The sequence below is a fragment of the Siphateles boraxobius genome, unplaced genomic scaffold (assembly GCF_051911475.1).
Source record: "Siphateles boraxobius isolate OS27281-9 unplaced genomic scaffold, OSU_SipBor_1 130, whole genome shotgun sequence".
NCBI lineage: Eukaryota > Metazoa > Chordata > Actinopteri > Cypriniformes > Leuciscidae > Siphateles > Siphateles boraxobius.
Genome location: NW_027508734.1, coordinates 5215001 through 5237185, shown reverse-complemented (window position 1 = coordinate 5237185; position 22185 = coordinate 5215001). Strand labels below are relative to the sequence as shown.

The 22185-nt window shown below is 39.1% G+C and overlaps 1 protein-coding gene across 2 annotated transcripts in view; it reads right to left on the bottom strand.

Annotated features, from left to right (window-relative positions):
• Positions 1-872: 872 nt before the first annotated feature.
• Positions 873-22185, bottom strand: part of pacs1b (phosphofurin acidic cluster sorting protein 1b) — a 74702-nt gene continuing 53389 nt past the window's right edge. The window contains exons 11-24 of one of the 2 annotated variants that reach the window (XM_077227535.1): positions 21394-21477; positions 21002-21123; positions 19491-19620; positions 17213-17317; positions 16591-16697; positions 15780-15934; positions 15505-15615; positions 15169-15271; positions 15010-15052; positions 10104-10146; positions 9856-9994; positions 6852-7090; positions 5234-5353; positions 873-5160 (exon numbers count right to left, since the gene is read on the bottom strand). In XM_077227535.1, coding sequence (XP_077083650.1) covers positions 5042-5160; positions 5234-5353; positions 6852-7090; positions 9856-9994; positions 10104-10146; positions 15010-15052; positions 15169-15271; positions 15505-15615; positions 15780-15934; positions 16591-16697; positions 17213-17317; positions 19491-19620; positions 21002-21123; positions 21394-21477 — 1620 coding nt within the window. In that variant the 3' untranslated portion in view covers positions 873-5041. The remainder of the gene's footprint in view (positions 5161-5233; positions 5354-6851; positions 7091-9855; positions 9995-10103; positions 10147-15009; positions 15053-15168; positions 15272-15504; positions 15616-15779; positions 15935-16590; positions 16698-17212; positions 17318-19490; positions 19621-21001; positions 21124-21393; positions 21478-22185) is intronic. The other variant, XM_077227536.1, reaches the window with a different exon arrangement.

Here is a 22185-nt window from a genome sequence, read left to right as displayed (position 1 = left end):
AAATATATAGCATTTTTTAACACAAATATCCAAAATTATCCTATTCCTATAGATTTCAAGTACAATAGGCCTACATATCTTGAGAAAACAGCCTTTAAAAATGAGTTTATATCTCCACTTCAGTACCATATACATATACCACATTTTACAGTTTATTCTGAAGGTTTTTACAGAGGGTTTGTTTCTAAAATGAAGATTTATACACAGAAACATATGTTAATGTTTGTAAGGGGCTGATATATATTATATAACTATAACACTACAGGCAAAAGCATTGTTTTTCAGGCACTGGTCAATTAGACTATTGGAAAGTACACTTTTAAGAGTTTATTTTATTTGTTCTATTTGTGTCTTTACAAATACAACATATTTTGAGAAAACAGCCTTTAAAATTTTGCTTTTTCCCTCCACTCCAGTATCATCTACATACACCAAATTTTATCTATATCTATATTCTGAAGGTTTTTGTGCATATATCATTCGATTGATTTTAGACTGATTTATGTTATTCCTATAAAATATGGTGTATTTTCTGTTTATGGAGTGACAGAAACAGATATCCAAAATTCTCTCTGTAAAAAAACTGTTTCTAATATGTCAGCAAAATGAAACAAACTTGAACTTGGCTTTATCCAAACTTGTTGTTTTCTTAATGACAATATTGTCAATATATTCAAATATTGTCTTAATGTACTGTGCTAAATCATCTGGTGATATCTATTTGTGAAACATTTAACTCTATTCTATGTTAAACTTACCAAGTCTTTAATCCATCATAAGGGAGAGCAATGCAAGTGACAGAAAATAATATTTAAACTGCATTAATCTGCACTTATTTTGTCGTATACCAAAAATCCACAATCTACACAAGGGAATATACAAATCAGGTGTTTATTAAATAATAATAATAAAAAAAAGAATACAAGTAACACTTTCACTGTCCATACCACATCTATTGATTGACAAACTCAATTATGTAAAAGCAGTACTACAAAACATGTCAAATAAAAAAATAACACAATAAAGGAACATGAGTTCATTTTACAAGCACTTTGGATATGTACAAGCATTTTTGTCTAAAGGCAAAAAGGCAAAGAGCTGAAGACCGCTAAAAGAGAATAACGCATGTGCAAAAATACTTATTTTATTCACAAGCTCGGCTTCATCATCGTTCACGTCGAAATATTACGGAGTTTTTTACTTTACACAGAAAGCCAATCCAGAGCTTGAGGAATTCAGGCATATTATCTCTCCAGTAGATTACACTGACAACAAGTGTTTGATGAAGTGGATGAATGCCATTCTGATTGGCTGTTGGAGTAATTACTCGACCAATCAGAATGCTGGAATTCACTTCATGTGTTCTATGGAATATACACGTGACCAATCAACACGGGTACATACAGAGGTACGAGGACAGACTCCACAACACACACACACACACACACATGTTCCATTGACCAAAATCAGAAGCTGTTGAAAACACTTTCTTTTCATTTTGAAACGAATCAGAAATTCAGTACTTGACCATCCCCATCCCAGACCGCTCCATAAACACTGAAAATCATTTTCCATACATACAAAAATCACAAACAAAAACACAAAATGTAACAGCTGACACACTTTGGCAGTGACACTTTTTTTTTGCCCCTTCAAGAAACATGTATCCATTTAAATTTGAACTTGGACTCCAGAATAGTTGTTTTTCTCTCTCTCACGAAGCATTTTTGTGCATTTGTTCATCATGCGAGCTTAAAACACAGACAGCAAGTGTAACAACATTACAGACAATTTGATTAGTTTGAAATAAAACTCAGCGAGAGTTCTTCTCTTTATATACTCAACATCAATATTGGGTCTTTTTTAGCTTTGGTGGAAATGCGGACCCTCTAAATGATTCATTTATGAACTTTTCACATCCTATAAGGAATGATCAAAGACTTGACAGGTTTGTGCAAAAAAAATAAATAAGTGTCTTCCTACAAGCCTTAGAACTAGAATTTAGGTCACAAAGATATGAATAAAATAAAAATGCAAATTAAACAAGTATATAAAAACTGGTGAAACATTAAGAATTGATCATTCTTAAAATGTGGATATTTCTTCAAAAGAGCAGTATTTATAACCAACATTAACGGAAAGAAATGTCGTTTTCAAGGTTTGTTCAACCTTCCAGGGCAGAAAAAGTAGATCAAATAAATTCACTCACACTTTAAACCTCCTGCTAAAAGAAGCAGGAACAATAACTGACCCATCTTGACTTTAATACTTTGTTGTTCTTAATACTTTTAACCAGAAAAACGGACACTTTCATCCCAGACAACATGGCTTAGAAATATCCAGGTCATACATCACCTCAAACATCAAAATTATATTGAGTACAATTGACTGCAATGCAAACATTTGTATTAAAAATCACATTGTAAAAAATGCTTCCATGATGTATGCGAATAAAACTTAAATAATTGATACTTTTTCCCACTTTACTGCCATTCAAATTAGACCAATCGTGTCTCAAAGTAAAATCCTAAGTGCTCATAAATGTTTTTATTTCCTTCTTCTGATTTTGTGGTGAAATATGACTCGGACATGTTCTTGACAGATTATGCGAGATTCGCCCTTTCAGTTTGAAAGTTAATTAATAATAATATTAGGAGTTCAACAGATTATGTATATTGATAATCTGCAATGGTTAGAAGTCGCAAAGACGCCGTGACTGAAGTGAAGGACGTATAGTTCACACACACACACACACACACACACACACACACACACACACACACACACACACACACACACACACACACACACACACACACACACACACACACACACACACACACACACACACACACACACACACACACACACACCACAGACTAATCAAACCAGTGTCCTCAAACACACACACAACACACTGGTTTCACTCCAACTGTGGCACAACATCATTTCATAGATTTAGTAGATAGATAGTTTGTTTTGTTATTATTTTAAAACCACATTTCAGTGACATTTTGCTAGTTGCATTACCTACGACTCACAAGAATATCTCACGAATCTTCTAGACGAAATAAAACCACACGACTTTTGTAAAAGCTGCCGTTAGCAGTAATTTAACAAGCTCCAGATAGAAAATAAAGGGATATTGTCTGATCTGAGATCGGATCTGCTGTTTAACTCATGACCGCACTTCTAAAAAATAATAATAATAAAGAAAATTCTTTGTATTTTTGTCTTTTCCACGACAAATAGCTAAACACTCATAAATCAATATACATTGACTTGAGAAGCAAATTGATCAAAATTAAATGAGTTTACAGGTATGGACAGATATTTTATCTTGTTTTAAGCATAAACTCACTTAATTTTGATCAGTTTCATCAAGAAAACAAGGATTAAACAGTTTTACAGATAGAGTCTGATATTTTTTCTTGTTTTAAGCATTCATTTTAATAATTTTATCGGAAAACGAGACTTAATATCTTAAACCCTTTTGCTTTGCAAGTAAATGTATCTCGATTTAATGTTTAGATTTTTGTACTGAAAAAAATAAAATAATTAAAAGACAAATTAAAACAAAAATACTAAGTTACAAAATATTTTTTGCAGTGTGTAAAGGTAGTATTCATGAATCTTGTTTTAAGTGTGTTTCATAAAAGAAGCTGATTACTTCTTGTGCTTTGGACGAAGATATGAAGAAATGAAGGCGAGTTTGAGTGCTTGTTTGACAACTGATGAAGATAAAACACCAAGTTCTCCCCAAACCAGTTTACAACTGTAAAAAATGCACACAAGAGCCAAAAAAACAATAAAACTACATCCTCCCCATTTCTGCCAAATACACCAACTTTTTAACATCAGAACCTGTGGCATTTTCACCTCTAACCATGTCCAATATTAACCTTTCGATATAAACGCACGTCATGAAATCTGTATCAAGGTGACTAACTCTTTCTCTTCCATAATGTTTACATTCTGATTGGACAGAGATCTTTGGAGATGGTTTATGAAAAGAAATAAACCCTTAAGATGAGCTACATATTTAAGCTAAAAAGGACACTTTCTGACACATAAAAGCATAATGTGTGTAAAAACCAATATAAAACTAAATGGAAATAGTTTATTCTAGGTAATAGAGATTAATCAATGTGAACTAAGATCTGATGTCAACCTTCTGTACACCAAAGGGAACATAAAACGCTGCATTAGCGCTAGCAGTTAGCAACGTGCACGAGTACATAGTGCACTATTGAACTAACATTAAAATAACGTTTGTTAAGTGTGCCAGTGCATTATGGGTGATGAAATATAAGACATGCAGGTTAAAGGTCAATAATGCAGTTCCAGGTTTTCTCGACTGGTAGGAAAAAAACGAATTACGCACAAGTTGATTTTTAAGAAATCTGTAAAAACTCATCAGTTGGCTGATGGGCACCTTGTAGCTCCGCCTTCATTATACTGGGTGTGGAATAGGCGTTAAACTCCGCCCACCTTTGCAAGTTTTGCGCATTTCGTAATATTCACTGGTGCTTTTTTCCACAAGAAGTACATGTTAAATAATCTTTGTTTACAAAAAACGACCATGGTAACTGTAGTTCCAACCAAAATTCCATAGTTGCTAAGCGACTAAGCACTGTTTGACGGAGCTCTCCTATTAATCTATTGTAATTTTACTTGTGTAACACTAACTTGAATACAGTTACCATGGTAGATTTCAGCGAGGGTTAAACTGCATTGATTGGTGGTTGAGGGAAGCCATTGATAAGAGATCAGTGATGTCAAGGGTTGTTGGATGTGATTTAAGCGTGTCATGCTGTTAAATAGTCAGGTGGTGTATTCAAATTTTGTGCTTGGCCCCCATATGTGGCACCGGGACCTCTGATAAATAAAAGTGACTAGCGCTGATAGAAGTCTATCGTACCCGTCTTCAACTCCACCAACCCACTCACACGAGAGTCCTGTCTCGACTACGATTGGCCAGCGTTCAGGGAGCGGGGGGGGGCGGTGTGCGATGGGATGCGGGTTCAGTGGGGGGTCTGTCCTAGGAAGCTGGTTTGCTGTATCCGAACAATCCCACCGGGAGATACTTGACGTGAGTCGGCCACTGAGCGGCTAACTGGAAGAACTTCACGTCGTTCCACTCTCCTCCATCAATGGTGACTGAGAAAAGAGGAACACAGCTGAAGGTTTAGTTTTCTGCACCAGTGTTTAGTGAGGATTGAAGGGCCGGTACCTTTCAGGATGGTCTGCTGCTGTTTGGCGGAGCAGATGAGCCGGCTGATGCCCTCGATCACCTGACTCTTAGAGTCCATCTCCTTCTCTTTAGGTTTCTTCCCCAGGAAAATAGTGGGAACTGAAGAGCAAATAATCGAGAGTAAGACATTATATGCAGTATAAAGACTGACACTGAATTTTAAATTTATCATTTAACTTACACAACCGTTTAAAAGTTTGGGGTCAGTACTATCTTTCCCCCCCCGAAAGGAATTAATACTTTTATTTAGGAAGGATGTGATAAATTCACTAAAAATTACAGTAAAGACATTTATAACATTACAAAATATTTCTATTTCAAATAAACGCCGTTCTTTCGAACTTTCTATTCATTAAAGAATCCTGAAAAAAAACGTTTCCATAGGAATATGACCCAGCAGAACTGTTTACAACATTGATAATAAACAGAAATGTTTCTTGAGCACCAAATCATCATATGAGGATGATTTCTGAAGGATCATGTGACACTGAAGACTGTAAATTCAGCTTTGATCACATGAATAAACTATATTTTAACATACGGTATATTCACATGGAATTTTTTTTATTTTAAACTGTAAAACTGTAATTTTACAGTAGTGTTTATACTGTATTTTTGATCAAATAAAAAGTGAGAATAGGATACATCTTACAAAAAGTTTTGAATGGTAGTGTCCATATATACATTTTATTTTTACTTTTATCTTTAAAGTTTATGTTAGCTAATAAATGAAAGACTAAATAAAAATAAAACATATAATTTATACACTCATACATATGTATATGCAATTATTTTTAAAGTTCATAGTTAAATATATTTTTTTATTATTTACTAATTTTAAATGGTTAATGCTGACGACGGCCCGGGCGACCCGATGGAGGAGCTGTGACCGTGCACATATCGCCTCGTATAACTCCATCATATCGCAGGGATTATAATCATCCGGTCTACAGTGAACGCTACACACAACCGCGTTTTTCGAAAATGCAGAAGTGAAGTCCCGTCTTTTCACCCGCACATAACGCACCCAGGCACGGGAGATAGCACCGTCCTTTTTCTTGTTGGGAAACAGTGGACGCGAAGTCCTGACAGGCCATAATTCACAATAATTTACCACGACGATGATAAATTGAAATACAATAACCACTGAAAACACACTGAATCACGACCGCTCCTACTGAATACCAGCCTACTCTGCACTGACCAAAAAAAAAAAAGTTTTAACAATTTTAAATCCATGGTATTGTCATACAAGTTTATAAATTAATTTTGAAGAAAAAAAAACCTCCTTGCAATATGCCCTTTAAATGAGCGACTGCTTACACAAGGTTAGTAATTTACATAAAACACACCCACACAATGTCCAGATAAGGCCAGTGAGAGCAGCGCAGTAAAATGCAATGGCAAGAGTGCAATCCTTAAAACCAGTTCAAACACAATAAACACCTTTTATACAGACATTACAGGCGTCTGATCAGCCAGCTGCACAAGCTCCTGCACAATTTGTAGCAAACTAAATAATAGTTTGTCAAAGACTTTCGGTACTGAGCAAACATGACCTTCTGGATGCTACGAATTGTCACCGGCTTCATTTTACCTTTCTTGTTCTTCTCTTTGGTGACCACGGTCATGGCCATAGTGTTGATTGGCGCCTGAGGCTCGCTAGCTCCTCCTCCTGGCAACCGGCTGACCTGCAGCGACCAGAAGGCACTTTTCAGTGTGTTCTTGCAGCCGGTGTCCCTCCTCTCGCCCTCGCGACGCTTCTCCGACAGAGACGCCAGCCAGTAGTCCACCTGCAGCCCGATGGCGTCCACCCCGTGAGACATGCTGGGACTCCTGACACACACACACACACACACACACACACACACACACACACACACACACACACACACACACACACACACACACACACACACACACACACACACACCGAGCAGCATTATTAAAGGGCAGGTATAATACAAAATGTAAAACAAGTCTCTGATGTCCCCAGAGTGTGTGTGTGTGAAGTTTAAGTTTAAAATAACACGCACATCATTTTTTATAGCATGTTAAAATTGTCCCTTTTTGACGGTGAGCAAAAACGCGTCATTTCGTGTGTTTCCCTTTAAATGCAATGAGCTGCCGCTCCCGGTACAGAGGGCGGAGCTTCAACAGCTTGTGTGTTTCTTCGATTACCTCACACACACACACACGCACGCACGCACGCACTGAAATGTCAGAAACTGTTCTGCCTTTTATGTTCAAACCAAAGTTGGACAATGATAGAGAGACTCAAATGTGCTGTACTACAACTCTTCCTCTCTCGTGGACTCGCCCCCTTTGTTGTGTGTTCCCGGGGGCGGGGTTTATGTAAATTCTAGGGTTAGTGATGTCACAAACCCGGGAGGAAGCTTGTGTAGTCCCAACCAGCCGTTCGTTGTAGTCCTTAAAAAGCGATTTCTGTAAAAGCAAAAATCTCCCTTTGCTTTGAACTTTGAGTGTTGTAACTTTGCAGATGTTGTTTATGATCAAACAGCAACATTACACACTAACGAAAGTTAAAAAAATTAAATCATAAATCAACCGACCCTTTAAGATATTCTCAAACGATATCGGTCTGGGGTGTTTCCTGTACAATGTCGTAACTCGCCGCTTCACTGCCATAGTACGATGCATCGTTGAAGAAATCAACTAGCTAGTCCCGACTGTTTCCCGAAACCATATGGTCACAAATTGGTCGTTCAACCGTGTTAGTTAATGATGTCACGCAGGTGATAGTAGTAATAACTACTTTTAATGAATTGGTTTGAGATCGAATTAATGCTACATGTTTTGCTAAAAATTATGGACCTCTGAGGACTAATTCTCATTTTTCCGAGTTATTTTGCATTATTTCCAGATTCAATCATAGACTCATTCTTACACACTAGAGCACGTACACACATGCGCACTCTTCAAGAATGACGCTTTAAATCTCTTGACAAACTAATAGAGGTAAATTACATGTATGTATTCTAAATAAAATATATAGATTGTAATAAATGTCAGCTTGCTTATTTGCTTATTACTTGGTCAGAGGAGAACTGACTCTGGTTTCTCCCAAGGTTTTTTCCTCCATTCTGTCACTGATTGAGTTTCAGTTCTTTGCCACTGTCGCCTTTGGCTTGCTTAGTTAGGGACATTTAATATTCAACAATATTATTGATATGTCTGCATTGACACCATTATATGAGAACTGAACTGAGCTGGACGATGACATCACTGTTTTCTCCAGAGCGGCTGTATATATAAATGAACTAAATTAATAACTTTTTTACAACAGAAATGAAACATCACTGAACTCACTTAGGCTGGACTGTGACGGCGTTTTCTTCTAGAAACAAACTTTTTTGCATTATTTTCCTGTTATCTCTTTAAAGCCTTTAAACAATCTGTATTGTAAAAAGCGCTATATAAAAAAGGTGACTTGACTTAATTTGCTCAAGATAATGATTTATTGAGTCCACACGTCATGCAAACAAGAAACTCTGCTTCTAACACAGCTCGAGACGGTTTCGTGAAACACAGACTCGTTGAACTGCTGATAACGACAGGACTTGCAACAATAGGGGCTTTCAGGAAACACACCCCTCATTGTTAAATTGTCTATTACATTTCTAGGTAACACTTTACAACAAGGCAACTAACATTAGCAATACATTTGTTGCAATATTATAACACCAAGAAAGTGTGGCTTTACTGGTCTGCGCTGGTTTTAAAGGGGGATCCGCTGGACTTCCAGTTGGAGGTTAATGTCTGAGTAGACTCCCTTTGATCAGCAACACAAACCTCCGCTTGACCACTGTTACGATTATGTTTGTGTATTTATGATCTGTGTCTTGTTGTCACATTCTGATTGGCTTCAGAACCTGTGAATCATCTGGGATTCGTTCGTCTCCATGACGCTCCGCCGCCAGCTGTCTTCAAGGAGGAGGGGCTTTGGCTGGGCTTTGGTTGGGCTTTGGTTGGGCTTTGGCTGGGCTTTGGTTTGGCTTTGGCTGGGCTTTGGCTGTATGTGCTTGCACGCCTTGAGAGGTTTATTATGTAGCCCATGTTAGACCTGTGCCCCTCATTTGCTGTCAATTTGTTTATTTATTAAGTTCTCTAACTGCTGCGTTTAGGTTCTTGATTGGTTTTGTCTGTGTGTCCTTGTGCTGATTCACGAGGAGCAAGCTAGAATGTCACAAAAGATGTTTCTTTTGATTTTTCTTTGGATTTAGCTAGGTTAGATTTCATGGTTATAGTTAGAGGTGTTTTGTTTTATTTAGTTCTTTGATTTTGGCAACACTCGTACTCTTCGTTTTATTTGGAGAATTTCATTGTATTTTTCTTTATTTTTGTTTGACGATTTATATTTGGAATCATTTAAAGTTTATTTTCCCATTGTGTTTATCGGCTGGGAATATGAATAAATCAATGTTTGCATTGTACTTTCTAAAGATATTCAGTGACAAAATAAATGCTACTCCCTTAATGTCCTTAGACAAAATTAAATCGTCTTGGGACGTAACAAATTCCCTCAACAATCCGGAAGTGTGCCTGAACCAAACCCAATGCTAAAGTCATGTGACACTCACCCTTGCACAGCCAATCCGCCGCCCATGGAGGGGGAGGAGGGGGGCGTGGCGATCTCCTTCAGGCTGGCGGGTGACCCGTGCGAGGGCGGAGACGTGGACGGGACGGCTAGACTCACAGCCACGCCCTCTTCCAGGTCGCCTGGCAACAGAGACGGACACACGTGAGCTTCTGTCACACACAGGAAAGGCCACACGCAGAGTTACGGAAAGCAATCAGTGCTTTAGTGTCCATGCAAACACACACACACCTGCTGATGACTGGCCCGGCTCTATCAAACCCACTTTCACCACCTGTGAGACACCAACAGATACAAACAAATACATTGAGAGACAGACAGACACACGGACAGATTTTAAAAAAATAAAATAAAAATTAATTAATTCAAAAAAATGTTTTTTTTTATTAAATACAATAGTAAGGTAAAAATAAATTCCAGGGGCAAATATTAACCCCTCAAAAAAGTTAATAAAGTTTATTTAATTTATTATAATACATGATAAAAATATAATATATGATGATTTGTGCTGTTTGTAACAAAACTCTGAATAATTTCATTGTCATAGGACAAATATACATGTATTTTAATTAAGCAATGGAAAAATGCAATATTGTGGCTAGAAAGAAATACTTATGGCTGAAAAATAAAATAAAAAAGGTAAAAAAAGAAAAGATATTCCAAGGGCAAATAAAGCCCACAAATTTAAATAAATGTATTATAATGATATGATGTTTTGAGTGCCATTTGTGCTGTTTTTCAACAAATATATAAGACAAAAACTCTATTAAAGGGTAACTAAACACTAAAAAAACTTTTTTTAGTTAATTATCTGTAAGAATGGAGCTTCATAAATGCTGTTCATTGATTCGAGTAAATCTTTTGACATTTGGGTATAAAGTGTTTTACTTTTCAAATATATGGTGTAAAAACGTCTGAGTGCTGCCCTCTTCAGGTTAAACGGAAAGCTCCTGCAGTAGGGGTACTCTCTGACGTAGAATACTCTCTGACGTAGAATACTCTCTGACGTAGAATACTCTCTGACGTGGAATACTCTCTGACGTAGCATACTCTCTGACGTAGAATACTCTCTGACGTGGAATACTCTCTGACGTAGCATACTCTCTGACGTAGCATACTCTCTGACGTGGAATACTCTCTGACGTAGCATACTCTCTGACGTAGAATACTCTCTGACGTAGAATACTCTCTGACGTAGCATACTCTCTGACGTAGAATACTCTCTGACGTAGCATACTCTCTGACGTGGAATACTCTCTGACGTAGAATACTCTCTGACGTGGAATACTCTCTGACGTAGCATACTCTCTGACGTAGAATACTCTCTGACGTAGCATACTCTCTGACGTGGAATACTCTCTGACGTAGAATACTCTCTGACGTAGCATACTCTCTGACGTAGCATACTCTCTGACGTAGAATACTCTCTGACGTAGAATACTCTCTGACGTGGAATACTCTCTGACGTGGAATACTCTCTGACGTGGAATACTCTCTGACGTGGAATACTCTCTGACGTGGAATACTCTCTGACGTAGCATACTCTCTGACGTAGCATACTCTCTGACGTAGCATACTCTCTGACGTAGAATACTCTCTGACGTAGAATACTCTCTGACGTGGAATACTCTCTGACGTGGAATACTCTCTGACGTGGAATACTCTCTGACGTGGAATACTCTCTGACGTAGCATACTCTCTGACGTGGAATACTCTCTGACGTGGAATACTCTCTGACGTGGAATACTCTCTGACGTGGAATACTCTCTGACGTGGAATACTCTCTGACGTGGAATAATTTCTGACGTAGCATACTCTCTGACGTGGAATACTCTCTGACGTAGCATACTCTCTGACGTGGAATACTCTCTGACGTAGCATACTCTCTGACGTAGAATACTCTCTGACGTAGCATACTCTCTGACGTAGAATACTCTCTGACGTAGCATACTCTCTGACGTGGAATACTCTCTGACGTAGAATACTCTCTGACGTGGAATACTCTCTGACGTAGAATACTCTCTGACGTGGAATACTCTCTGACGTAGCATACTCTCTGACGTAGAATACTCTCTGACGTAGAATACTCTCTGACGTGGAATACTCTCTGACGTAGAATACTCTCTGACGTGGAATACTCTCTGACGTAGCATACTCTCTGACGTGGAATACTCTCTGACGTAGAATACTCTCTGACGTGGAATACTCTCTGACGTAGCATACTCTCTGACGTAGAATACTCTCTGACGTAGCATACTCTCTGACGTGGAATACTCTCTGACGTAGAATACTCTCTGACGTAGCATACTCTCTGACGTAGAATACTCTCTGACGTAGAATACTCTCTGACGTGGAATACTCTCTGACGTGGAATACTCTCTGACGTGGAATACTCTCTGACGTGGAATACTCTCTGACGTAGCATACTCTCTGACGTGGAATACTCTCTGACGTGGAATACTCTCTGACGTGGAATACTCTCTGACGTGGAATACTCTCTGACGTGGAATACTCTCTGACGTGGAATACTCTCTGACGTGGAATACTCTCTGACGTGGAATACTCTCTGACGTAGCATACTCTCTGACGTAGAATACTCTCTGACGTAGCATACTCTCTGACGTAGAATACTCTCTGACGTAGCATACTCTCTGACGTAGAATACTCTCTGACGTAGAATACTCTCTGACGTGGAATACTCTCTGACGTGGAATACTCTCTGACGTGGAATACTCTCTGACGTGGAATACTCTCTGACGTAGCATACTCTCTGACGTGGAATACTCTCTGACGTGGAATACTCTCTGACGTGGAATACTCTCTGACGTGGAATACTCTCTGACGTGGAATACTCTCTGACGTGGAATACTCTCTGACGTGGAATACTCTCTGACGTAGCATACTCTCTGACGTGGAATACTCTCTGACGTGGAATACTCTCTGACGTAGCATACTCTCTGACGTGGAATACTCTCTGACGTAGCATACTCTCTGACGTGGAATACTCTCTGACGTAGCATACTCTCTGACGTGGAATACTCTCTGACGTAGCATACTCTCTGACGTGGAATACTCTCTGACGTAGCATACTCTCTGACGTAGAATACTCTCTGACGTGGAATACTCTCTGACGTAGCATACTCTCTGACGTGGAATACTCTCTGACGTGGAATACTCTCTGACGTGGAATACTCTCTGACGTGGAATACTCTCTGACGTAGCATACTCTCTGACGTCACTCGGTCACGCCCTTGGTGCGAGCTCACCACGCCCTTGGCAGCCCCTGGTATAAAATCATCTGGTTCCGTCAAAACTACTGTAGCGAGTCAGGAGTTGGAATTACAAGTATTGAAAACGCTCAGGATAGATACTGTATATATTAGCATCTAGTTAGCATAGCATTTACGTGTATATAATTATTTAGATTATTTCGTGTAGCCTAGGTAGTTAATCTCGCCTATCGCTCCAGTGTGCAACCTGCATTTTACGTGGGATTGCTTCTCCAACGCAATGGAGGTGTAAATGGGCTTCTCCACACAGCTCGCGCTGCCAAACGCTGCTCTTCCTGCATGAACTCCACCACAGCAGCGGCGTCATGATGTGAGTGAGCATATATTTTTAATCACAATTTATGTTCCTTCTTATTAGGCTAAAGTTAATTAATCCTCTGGTGTCGACAAACGCGCCGGCGCGATTTGCTGATTATTTTTTTCACATAGCAGCAAAATATAATGAACGTAATAGTAATAATAATCCTGGAAAAAATTACCTCAAAATGACTGAATATAAGAATAATCGGATGCCGAAAGCGATGCGGGGGTTAAGACCGCAGTTTGAGCTGGGGCCTGTTCCATGATGGTAGTTGAACAAACTCAGGGTTACAGGATTAGTTTAGAGTTGACAAAACCAAACCAATACAACCAGGCTTTGTTGGTACCATGATGCTGATCATCAACTTTCTCTGTCAACCCAGGCTTTGATCCTGAGTTTAGGAGTTTAAGTGTGACATCAGTAGTGAACAGCCAATCACATGCTGAGAAAGAGTGAAACTGAGATTAATTTCAAATTTTGATTAATAGAGAAGCAGCGCAATTCACTTATTAAATAAAAGTATTAAAATAGTAAAAATTTAAACAAATTTACACAGCAAGAAGAAAACAGCTGTCTATGAAAGAGGACAACTAAAAGAAAAAGTCTCACTACTGTATATCAGTGCAAGTAAAAGTTGTGAAGTTATTTTATACAGCTGATAAAGGTATAGAGAGAATTACTTTATAGCTTCATCTATTGATGCTAAAGCTTATTTATATTACCTTTATATATTTATTCATTTAAACTGCGTAATAATAATTGATGAACTAAAATTGTACCAGTGTGATTGATAAAGGGTATAATAATTACATAAATATTATCTAAATCATACAAATTTATTATTCTAAATAAGCATCAGTAAAAACCAGACGATTTTGTCTTTAAAAATCATTTGCAATGTAGTGACCTTTAATTTGGAGTAGAAACAGGTGGAGTGACTTTATCGCATCAGGCATGTGTCACTTTGCTCACAGCTGATTGGTCCAAGTTCGGTTTGCAACCTCTTATCTTGAACATAACCTGCCCCGGACCAGGTTAGCCGTGGAGCGTAAGTTACTATGGCGATGAACACTGCTAAAAGCCAAACCACTTTCATGGTCCCTAAAACCCAGGGTTGACGCAAACTAAACTGAAACATAGCTGGCTAGCCACCTAAACCGGCTTCATGGTATAGGCCCCTGGTGTCCACAGACAATTCACCCTCCTCCACTTCAGGTGAAGGTGGGGGAGAAAAGTTCTCGACTTCAAGTGACCGCTCTGTTGCAAACATAGAGGTTGCAAAGCTACTTGCGTCACTACATTTTAGCTAGTTTGACAGCAGCTGTCTCTGCGGGTCTCAGGTGCACGCCCCCCCGCTCAGCCCCGCCGTCGGTTCGTGGCCTCTATCTCCGCTGGGCTCTGCCCACTTTTCCAGCATTTTTCAAATATTGCCAGTGGGTGGAGTCAGGCTTTGACCAGGCGTTTAGTTACCCTTTAATGGTAGTAAGAAAAACATATGGATGCGACTCAGCTGCCAAAAAAAAAAAAAAGATCTTATTTTTCTTACCCCAATGAACGGTATGAACTTCTGATATGAATCTTCATCCCTCCTGCAAGAGGAAGCGATAGTTTAACACAAAGGCTCATGGGAAATGAACCTGCGTCTACAGTATCACATAATTTCCAGGTTTAATGAAAAGTGTGTGTGAAAGAGTGAGAGTCGTACGTTCTGTGTTTGCAGGTCAACATGGCCTCAGCGATCGGCAGCTGGTGTGTGTGAGCGGCTCCACTGATGTACTGAGTCACTCGAGACGCAACGTCCACTGCATCTACAACACACACAGTTACAGCATACAGTTGTGTGTGTGTGTGTGTGTGTGTGTGTGGCTCCACTGATGTACTGAGTCACCCGAGATGCAACGTCCACCGCATCTACAACACACACAGTTACAGCATACAGTTGTGTGTGTGTGTGTGTGTGTGTGTGTGTGTGTGTGTGTGTGTGTGTGTGTGTGTGTGTGTGTGTGTGTGTGTGTGTGTGTGTGTGTGTGTGTGTGTGCACCTGTCTGCGGTGGCTCTGATCGGTTGAATAAGTCTCTCCACGCTCCGTCCAGGAAGGCTGCGCTGTAGCGGTTGTCAAGGGCACCCAGGTGCTTAGCAACAGGATGAGAACCTGAACCAGTTTAGAAGACAGAAAAAAAAAAAAATAGGAATACTGAGCGATGAAATTAACATTAAATGATATTCAAAAAATAGAAATAAATCATATCTATGTATCCATCCATCTATATGTAATATAATGGTTATTTCTTGATGTCATCAGTTGTGTTTTCTTACCCAGAGGCACGACCAGGAAGCGAATGTGATTGAGCCAATCAGAAGTCTTGTTGGCCAGCTGAGTGACAAAGAACTGCAGGACTGATCCCAGATAACTCTGAGCGCCGACCACTGCAACCTTCACCGGCCGAGGCATTGACGAGTTACAGTTGCAGCTGCACACACACACACAGACACACACACACAGACACAGACACACACACACACACACACACACACACACACACACACAGACACAGACAGACACACAGACACACGCAGACACACGCAGACACACACACAGACACACACACACAGACACAGACACACAGACACACACACACAGACACAGACACAGACACAGACAGACACACGCAGACACAGACACAGACACACACACAGACACACAGACACACACACACAGACACAGACACAGACACAGACAGACACACGCAGACACAGACACAGACACACACACAGACACAGACACAGAGACAGACACACACACAGAGACAGACCATCAGATTCACAGTCAGTGCTTTAGACGTGTTTAAGTCTAATCATGTCACCGGACCAAAGTTGATGGAATAACCCTGATCAATTCACTGGTAAATACATATAGTTAACTTTTTCATTTATAAATACTTGCATTGTACTTTTATTTCACCGCTCCATTCCAGAAAAGTCACCACATATCCATTACATTTTTTTTTCAAACAGACTGTACTTTGCTTGAATAAATGCTAAAGGTTTGTTAGTGCTGAAGGTGTTAACAGTGTCTGTAATGTGTTTTGCTGAGTCGCTTCACTCTGTCTGTGATTGTGTGACTTACAACTTCTGAATGCGTGTGAGAAGAGCCGAGAGAACGGCCTGAATCTCAGCGCCAGAACACGTACACACCACTGGATGCTTCTGAACCTGCAGCTGCTCTGCAACATACTGACACACACACACAGTTCAGATTTCTGTTCATGGTTCTGTTAGTTTGGTTTTTTACATGTGTGTATATACAGTATATGCAAACACACACAGTCAAGTCATGTGAGGTCTCTTTTAACTTTTAACAGTAAGGATCGTTTCAAAGTGGCTTTACAGTGATAATAGGAAACTAAAGTAACAGAGATTGTCTTGGCTTTACAGCAGCGCTAGAATAAAGTTATTGTCCAGCTAAAGTTAGTTTTGATTGATTCACTTCCGTTGCAAAGATCAGCACTCCGGCTGCTCATCCGCAGAGCAATTGTGCTTGGCGGCTCGAGAATTTTGAAAAACGTCATCTCTGTGTAAACTTCAAAAACGCAAATCTGTGAAAACGCGGACGGTGCGGATGCGCATTACATGTTCTGGTATGTGTGTTTGAATATATACTGTATGTGCACAGATGCGTAGTCTTTCTTTACAAATTGACCTCACCAAATTACACACACACAATCGCAAACACAAAAACACACAAATACCTGTCCTTGCCAGTCTGTGCCATTGATCAGGATGAGACTTTCAGGAAGAGCAGCATCAGATAACAGAATCTGATTCAACTGGTCATAGACAGCCTTCCTGAGGACCTACACACACACACACACACACACACACACACACACACACACACACACACACACACACACACACACAGGGATGAGTCAGCTGAACATGAATAATTCACAGTGACTCTGCAGAACAAGATGAAACACTGCATTAACATTCCTTATTTAAACTATGGAAATGAATGAGAACTGTGAGAGAGTCCGAGGAGAACTGCGTTCTGAGAAACACCCCGTTTACACAAGCACTCAAGTACCACGGTAAACTGCAGGACTGCGTTTAAAATATTCATTTCTCATCTCAATTTTAACTGATTCTCATATTGATGAACCAATATTGATTCTTAAATCCTAAGAATCAATCTTTAAGTCTATGTTATTTTCAGTTCATGTATAAACAAAAACATTATTTCTACTATGTAGCTTGTAAACAATGTAACGCAACATTATATTTACCTCAGAAAAGTCATTCAATGTCCATAAACTCGTGAGTCAAGGAGCCTTTTGCTAAATATATGCACTATTTTATACATGCAATTGTAGCGCCGGACAACGATTAATCGCATCCAAAATAAAAGTTTGTGTTTACATAATATGTGTGTGTGTACTGTGTATAATTATTTTGTATATATAAAGTATACACACACACATGCATGCATATATTTAAGAAAAACGTGTTATTTATCTATAAAATATTTATATATAATATAAATTATATGCAAATATATATACAGTATATACATGTAAATATTTCTTAAATATATACATGCATGTGTGTATACTTTATATATACAAAATAATTATACACAGTACACACACACACATATTATGTAAACACAAACTTTTATTTTGGATGTGATTAATCGCGATTAATCGTTGTCCAGCACTAGAAAATATACATACTGTACCTGATAAATGTCCAAAATAAATCAAAATCAAATTGAACTGAATCAAGATAGGAACTAAATGGAATTGTAATTGCTAGAGAATAATTGTCATTGGAATTGCTAATTGGAATTGCTAGTGAATCAAACTCCACTGCAATGTAATGCGGTGTAATGCGCTGAAATGCGATGTAATGCGATGTAATGCGATGAAATGAGATGTAATGCGATGTAATGCACTGAAATGCGATGTAATGCGATAAAATGCGATGAATTGCGATGAAATGCGATGAAATGCGATGTAATGCGATGAAATGAGATGTAATGCGATGAAATGCACTGAAATGCGATGTAATGCGATAAAATGCGATGAAATGAGATGTAATGCGATGTAATGCACTGAAATGCGATGTAATGCGATAAAATGCGATGAATTGCGATGAAATGCGATGTAATGCGATGAAATGAGATGTAATGCGATGTAATGCACTGAAATGCGCTGTAATGCGATGTAATGCGATGAAATGCGATGTAATGCGATGTAATGCGATGAAATGCGATGAAATGCGATGTAATGCGATGTAATGCGCTGAAATGCGATGTAATGCGATAAAATGCGATGAATTGCGATGAAATGCGATGAAATGCGATGTAATGCGATGAAATGAGATGTAATGCGATGAAATATGATGTAATGCGATGAAATGCAATGACATGCGATGAAATGCGATGTAATGCGATGAAATGCGATGTACTGCGATGTTATGCGATGAAATACGATGTAATGCGATGAAATGCAGTGTAATGAGATGTAATACGATGTAATGCGATGAAATGCGATGTAATGCGATGAAATGCGATGTAATGCGATGAAATGCGATGAAATGTGGTGTAATGCGCTGAAATGCGATGAAATGGGATGAAATGCGATGTAATTCGATGTAATGCGGTGTAATGCGATGAAATACGATGTAATGCGATGAAATGCGGTGTAATGAGATGTAATGCGATGAAATGAGATGAAATGCGATGAAATACGATGTAATGCGCTGAAATGCGGTGTAATGCGCTGAAACTCGATGTAACAGCCCTGTAACAGATGAAATGCGATGTAATGCGATGTAATGCGATGAAATGCGAAGTAATGCGATGTAATGCGGTGTAATGCAGTGTAATGCGATGTAATGCGATGTAATGCGGTGTAATGCGGTGTAATGCGGTGTAATGCGATGTAATGCGATGTAATGCGATGAAATGCGATGTAATGCGATGAAATGCGATGTAATGCAATAAAATGCAATATAATGCTGTACCGGCGTGCTGTGTCCGAGCTCAGGTGATCTCTCGCTGTCAGAGCTGTTGGTTCGTTCGCTCAGCGGTTTGGAGAGCTGTCGATCTTTCACAGGAGTGCAGCGCTTACGGGGTGTGTGTCCTCCATCCAGCCTGCAACACACACACACCATCATTTCTGTGCGTTTCTGACTGTATTCCTAGCCCAGCTGCACTTCAGTCTAGATCAAACCTGCTGGGTTACGCTTACAAACTGACACGCCTTGTTGGGGAAGCTACTCTGAAACTAGTTTGACAAGCTATAAGATAATCTTTAGTTAAAGTAGTTAAGATACATTCAAGCTAATCTTCTGAAAAAGTAGTTAGCTACACTACAGATTTACAACAACATAATGCAATACAATTATGATTGCAAAGAGGATTGTTTTATATTGTAAATTACCCAAAGATACAAACAATACTCAAATATATATCTCAAACTGACTGTCAAAGTGGAAAATTTTGGCCGATACCAATAATTTTTAATATTTGAAAGCCGATAACCAATATATTAGCCGATAAATCTAAATCCAATTTTTTATATAATTTTTGAGAGACTGATTATAAAAAACAAAAGTCTCAAGCACACAATTATAACGTTCTCATTATAACGTTCTCATTATAATTGTATGTAGGCTATATGACAGACTTGTGCTGCACTGAACTGTATTTTCCTTTTTTGAAGAGATTTCAATCAATTCAAAACCATCATGATGATCAGTGCAAATCTGAAGTGTTTCAGCTGAAGGAATTAATCCATTATTTATCGGCTTTAAGATATCGGCCGATATCGATATGGTGGGCGATATATCGTGCATCCCTACAAAATTGCAACAGATATAACATCAATGCAAGAACAAAATATATGCAACTTATATTGGATACACAAGAGTAGTCAAAAATGCAACCTATTTAATCAGATCACAGGCCTTTTCTGTGTGATAAGCGCCACAGCTACAGTTTTTAGTTTGATTGACAGATGCTTTGCTAAAGCAATGCAACGTTAGTGATCTTTTAGGTTTATTACAAAACTGTAGCGGGACTGATTCAATGGTTATGGCGGATCATCATTGTTATTAAATCAGATATTGACATTTGATATGGAGTGAAATAAAGCTGGTGAATCAATCAATTTAAAAAGACTAATTCACCAGTATGTGCATGAACTTCAAGTCTTTGATGTGAAATATCAACCCACTCCTGTACGTCCCATAGCCTACATAATCATCAGACAATCTCTTCTCAGTGAACTGTACAGCCGCTAGACGCGTGGCATAACAATAGATGGCGGTAATGCACAATTTTAGTTAGCGATTATTACGAATTACGATTATTAAGATTATTCTATTACGAAGACGACGCTACTTGTTGGAAAACGTAGTTAGCTACTGGAAAAGTTACTGAAAAAAGTAGTTAAGTTAGTAGCGTCGCTTCTTATTGTTAGCTAGTCCCAACACTGCATGATATTACTGAAGATGTGTGTTGGTGGCCTGACCTGGGTGACGGCATGGACTGAATCTCATTCTTGCTGGTTTTTAAGGGTGTACGTGGTTTTTCAGCCACAGACACTGTTATACAGGGGCCGACTTCAGCGAACAACTCCTGATCATTCAGTTCCTACACACATTCAACACAAAAGACCATTAAAACATAATAACCAGAAGAATTCAAGTCAGGTAAGTGAGCATAATACACACTGAGCCCGGAAGAATTAGGACAGTGTGAAAATGTGACTTATTTAGGATTTTTTGCTTTGAATCAACTGGTGTTTTTAGTGTAATAAACACCTTTTTGACAAATGTTTAGCGGGAAAAGTGTGCTTGTACTATCTTTATTTTAAAATAAATTACATTTAGTTCGATTTTTCCATATATTTGTGTGTCTCACCAGCGTGTCGGTCTCGGACAGCGGCTCGTCCAGGTTACGGCTGCGCGAGTGTTTGAGTTTATCTGACGGCGGCTGCTCCCCCTGCTGGACACACACACACACACACACAAACTACAATTACAAACACCACACACACACACACACAAACAGCCTACACCTGGGTTTAGCTCCAACCACCGTTTAGCTCAATCGCCATTTGGCCGGTAACATTTATATTGTGAGAGCATGAATATGAACGACTCTCAGGACAGTTATCGTCACAAAAGTTTAAGCCTGGCCAATTTAAATATTCCAAGCGCAAAAAGATGCGAACAGGAGCTCCTTTTGTTACTCACACACTGTGTGGCAAGTTTAAACATCCGATGCACGCGCCCAGAAATCTGCATCTCAGACGGCACACGAATACTAAAATTGAGCTCTCTTTCACATGTTCTTGTGCTTGAACGAACAAATTCACACAAAATGATGTCAAAAACTGCTCATTTCAACAAGTATCCAGGTAAACACAGTAGGCTATGTCTTAAATTAACATAAACAGTTAAACGCATGTGTACAGAATGTATACTGGATCTGTGCATTAGCTCTTAGGCTATGTTTACACGGAAAAGATCTGAAGAGAAAACTCAAAAGTGGCGTTGCGTTATCACTTTATATTCTGCGTTTAGACGAGCGTTATCGGGGGGAAATCCGCGTGCATATGATGACGCAAAAGTGTGTGAAATTCGATGTAGTATGCACTCCAGGCGGCTAGGTGGCAATGTAAAGCACTGCGACACAACAACACCAATATCT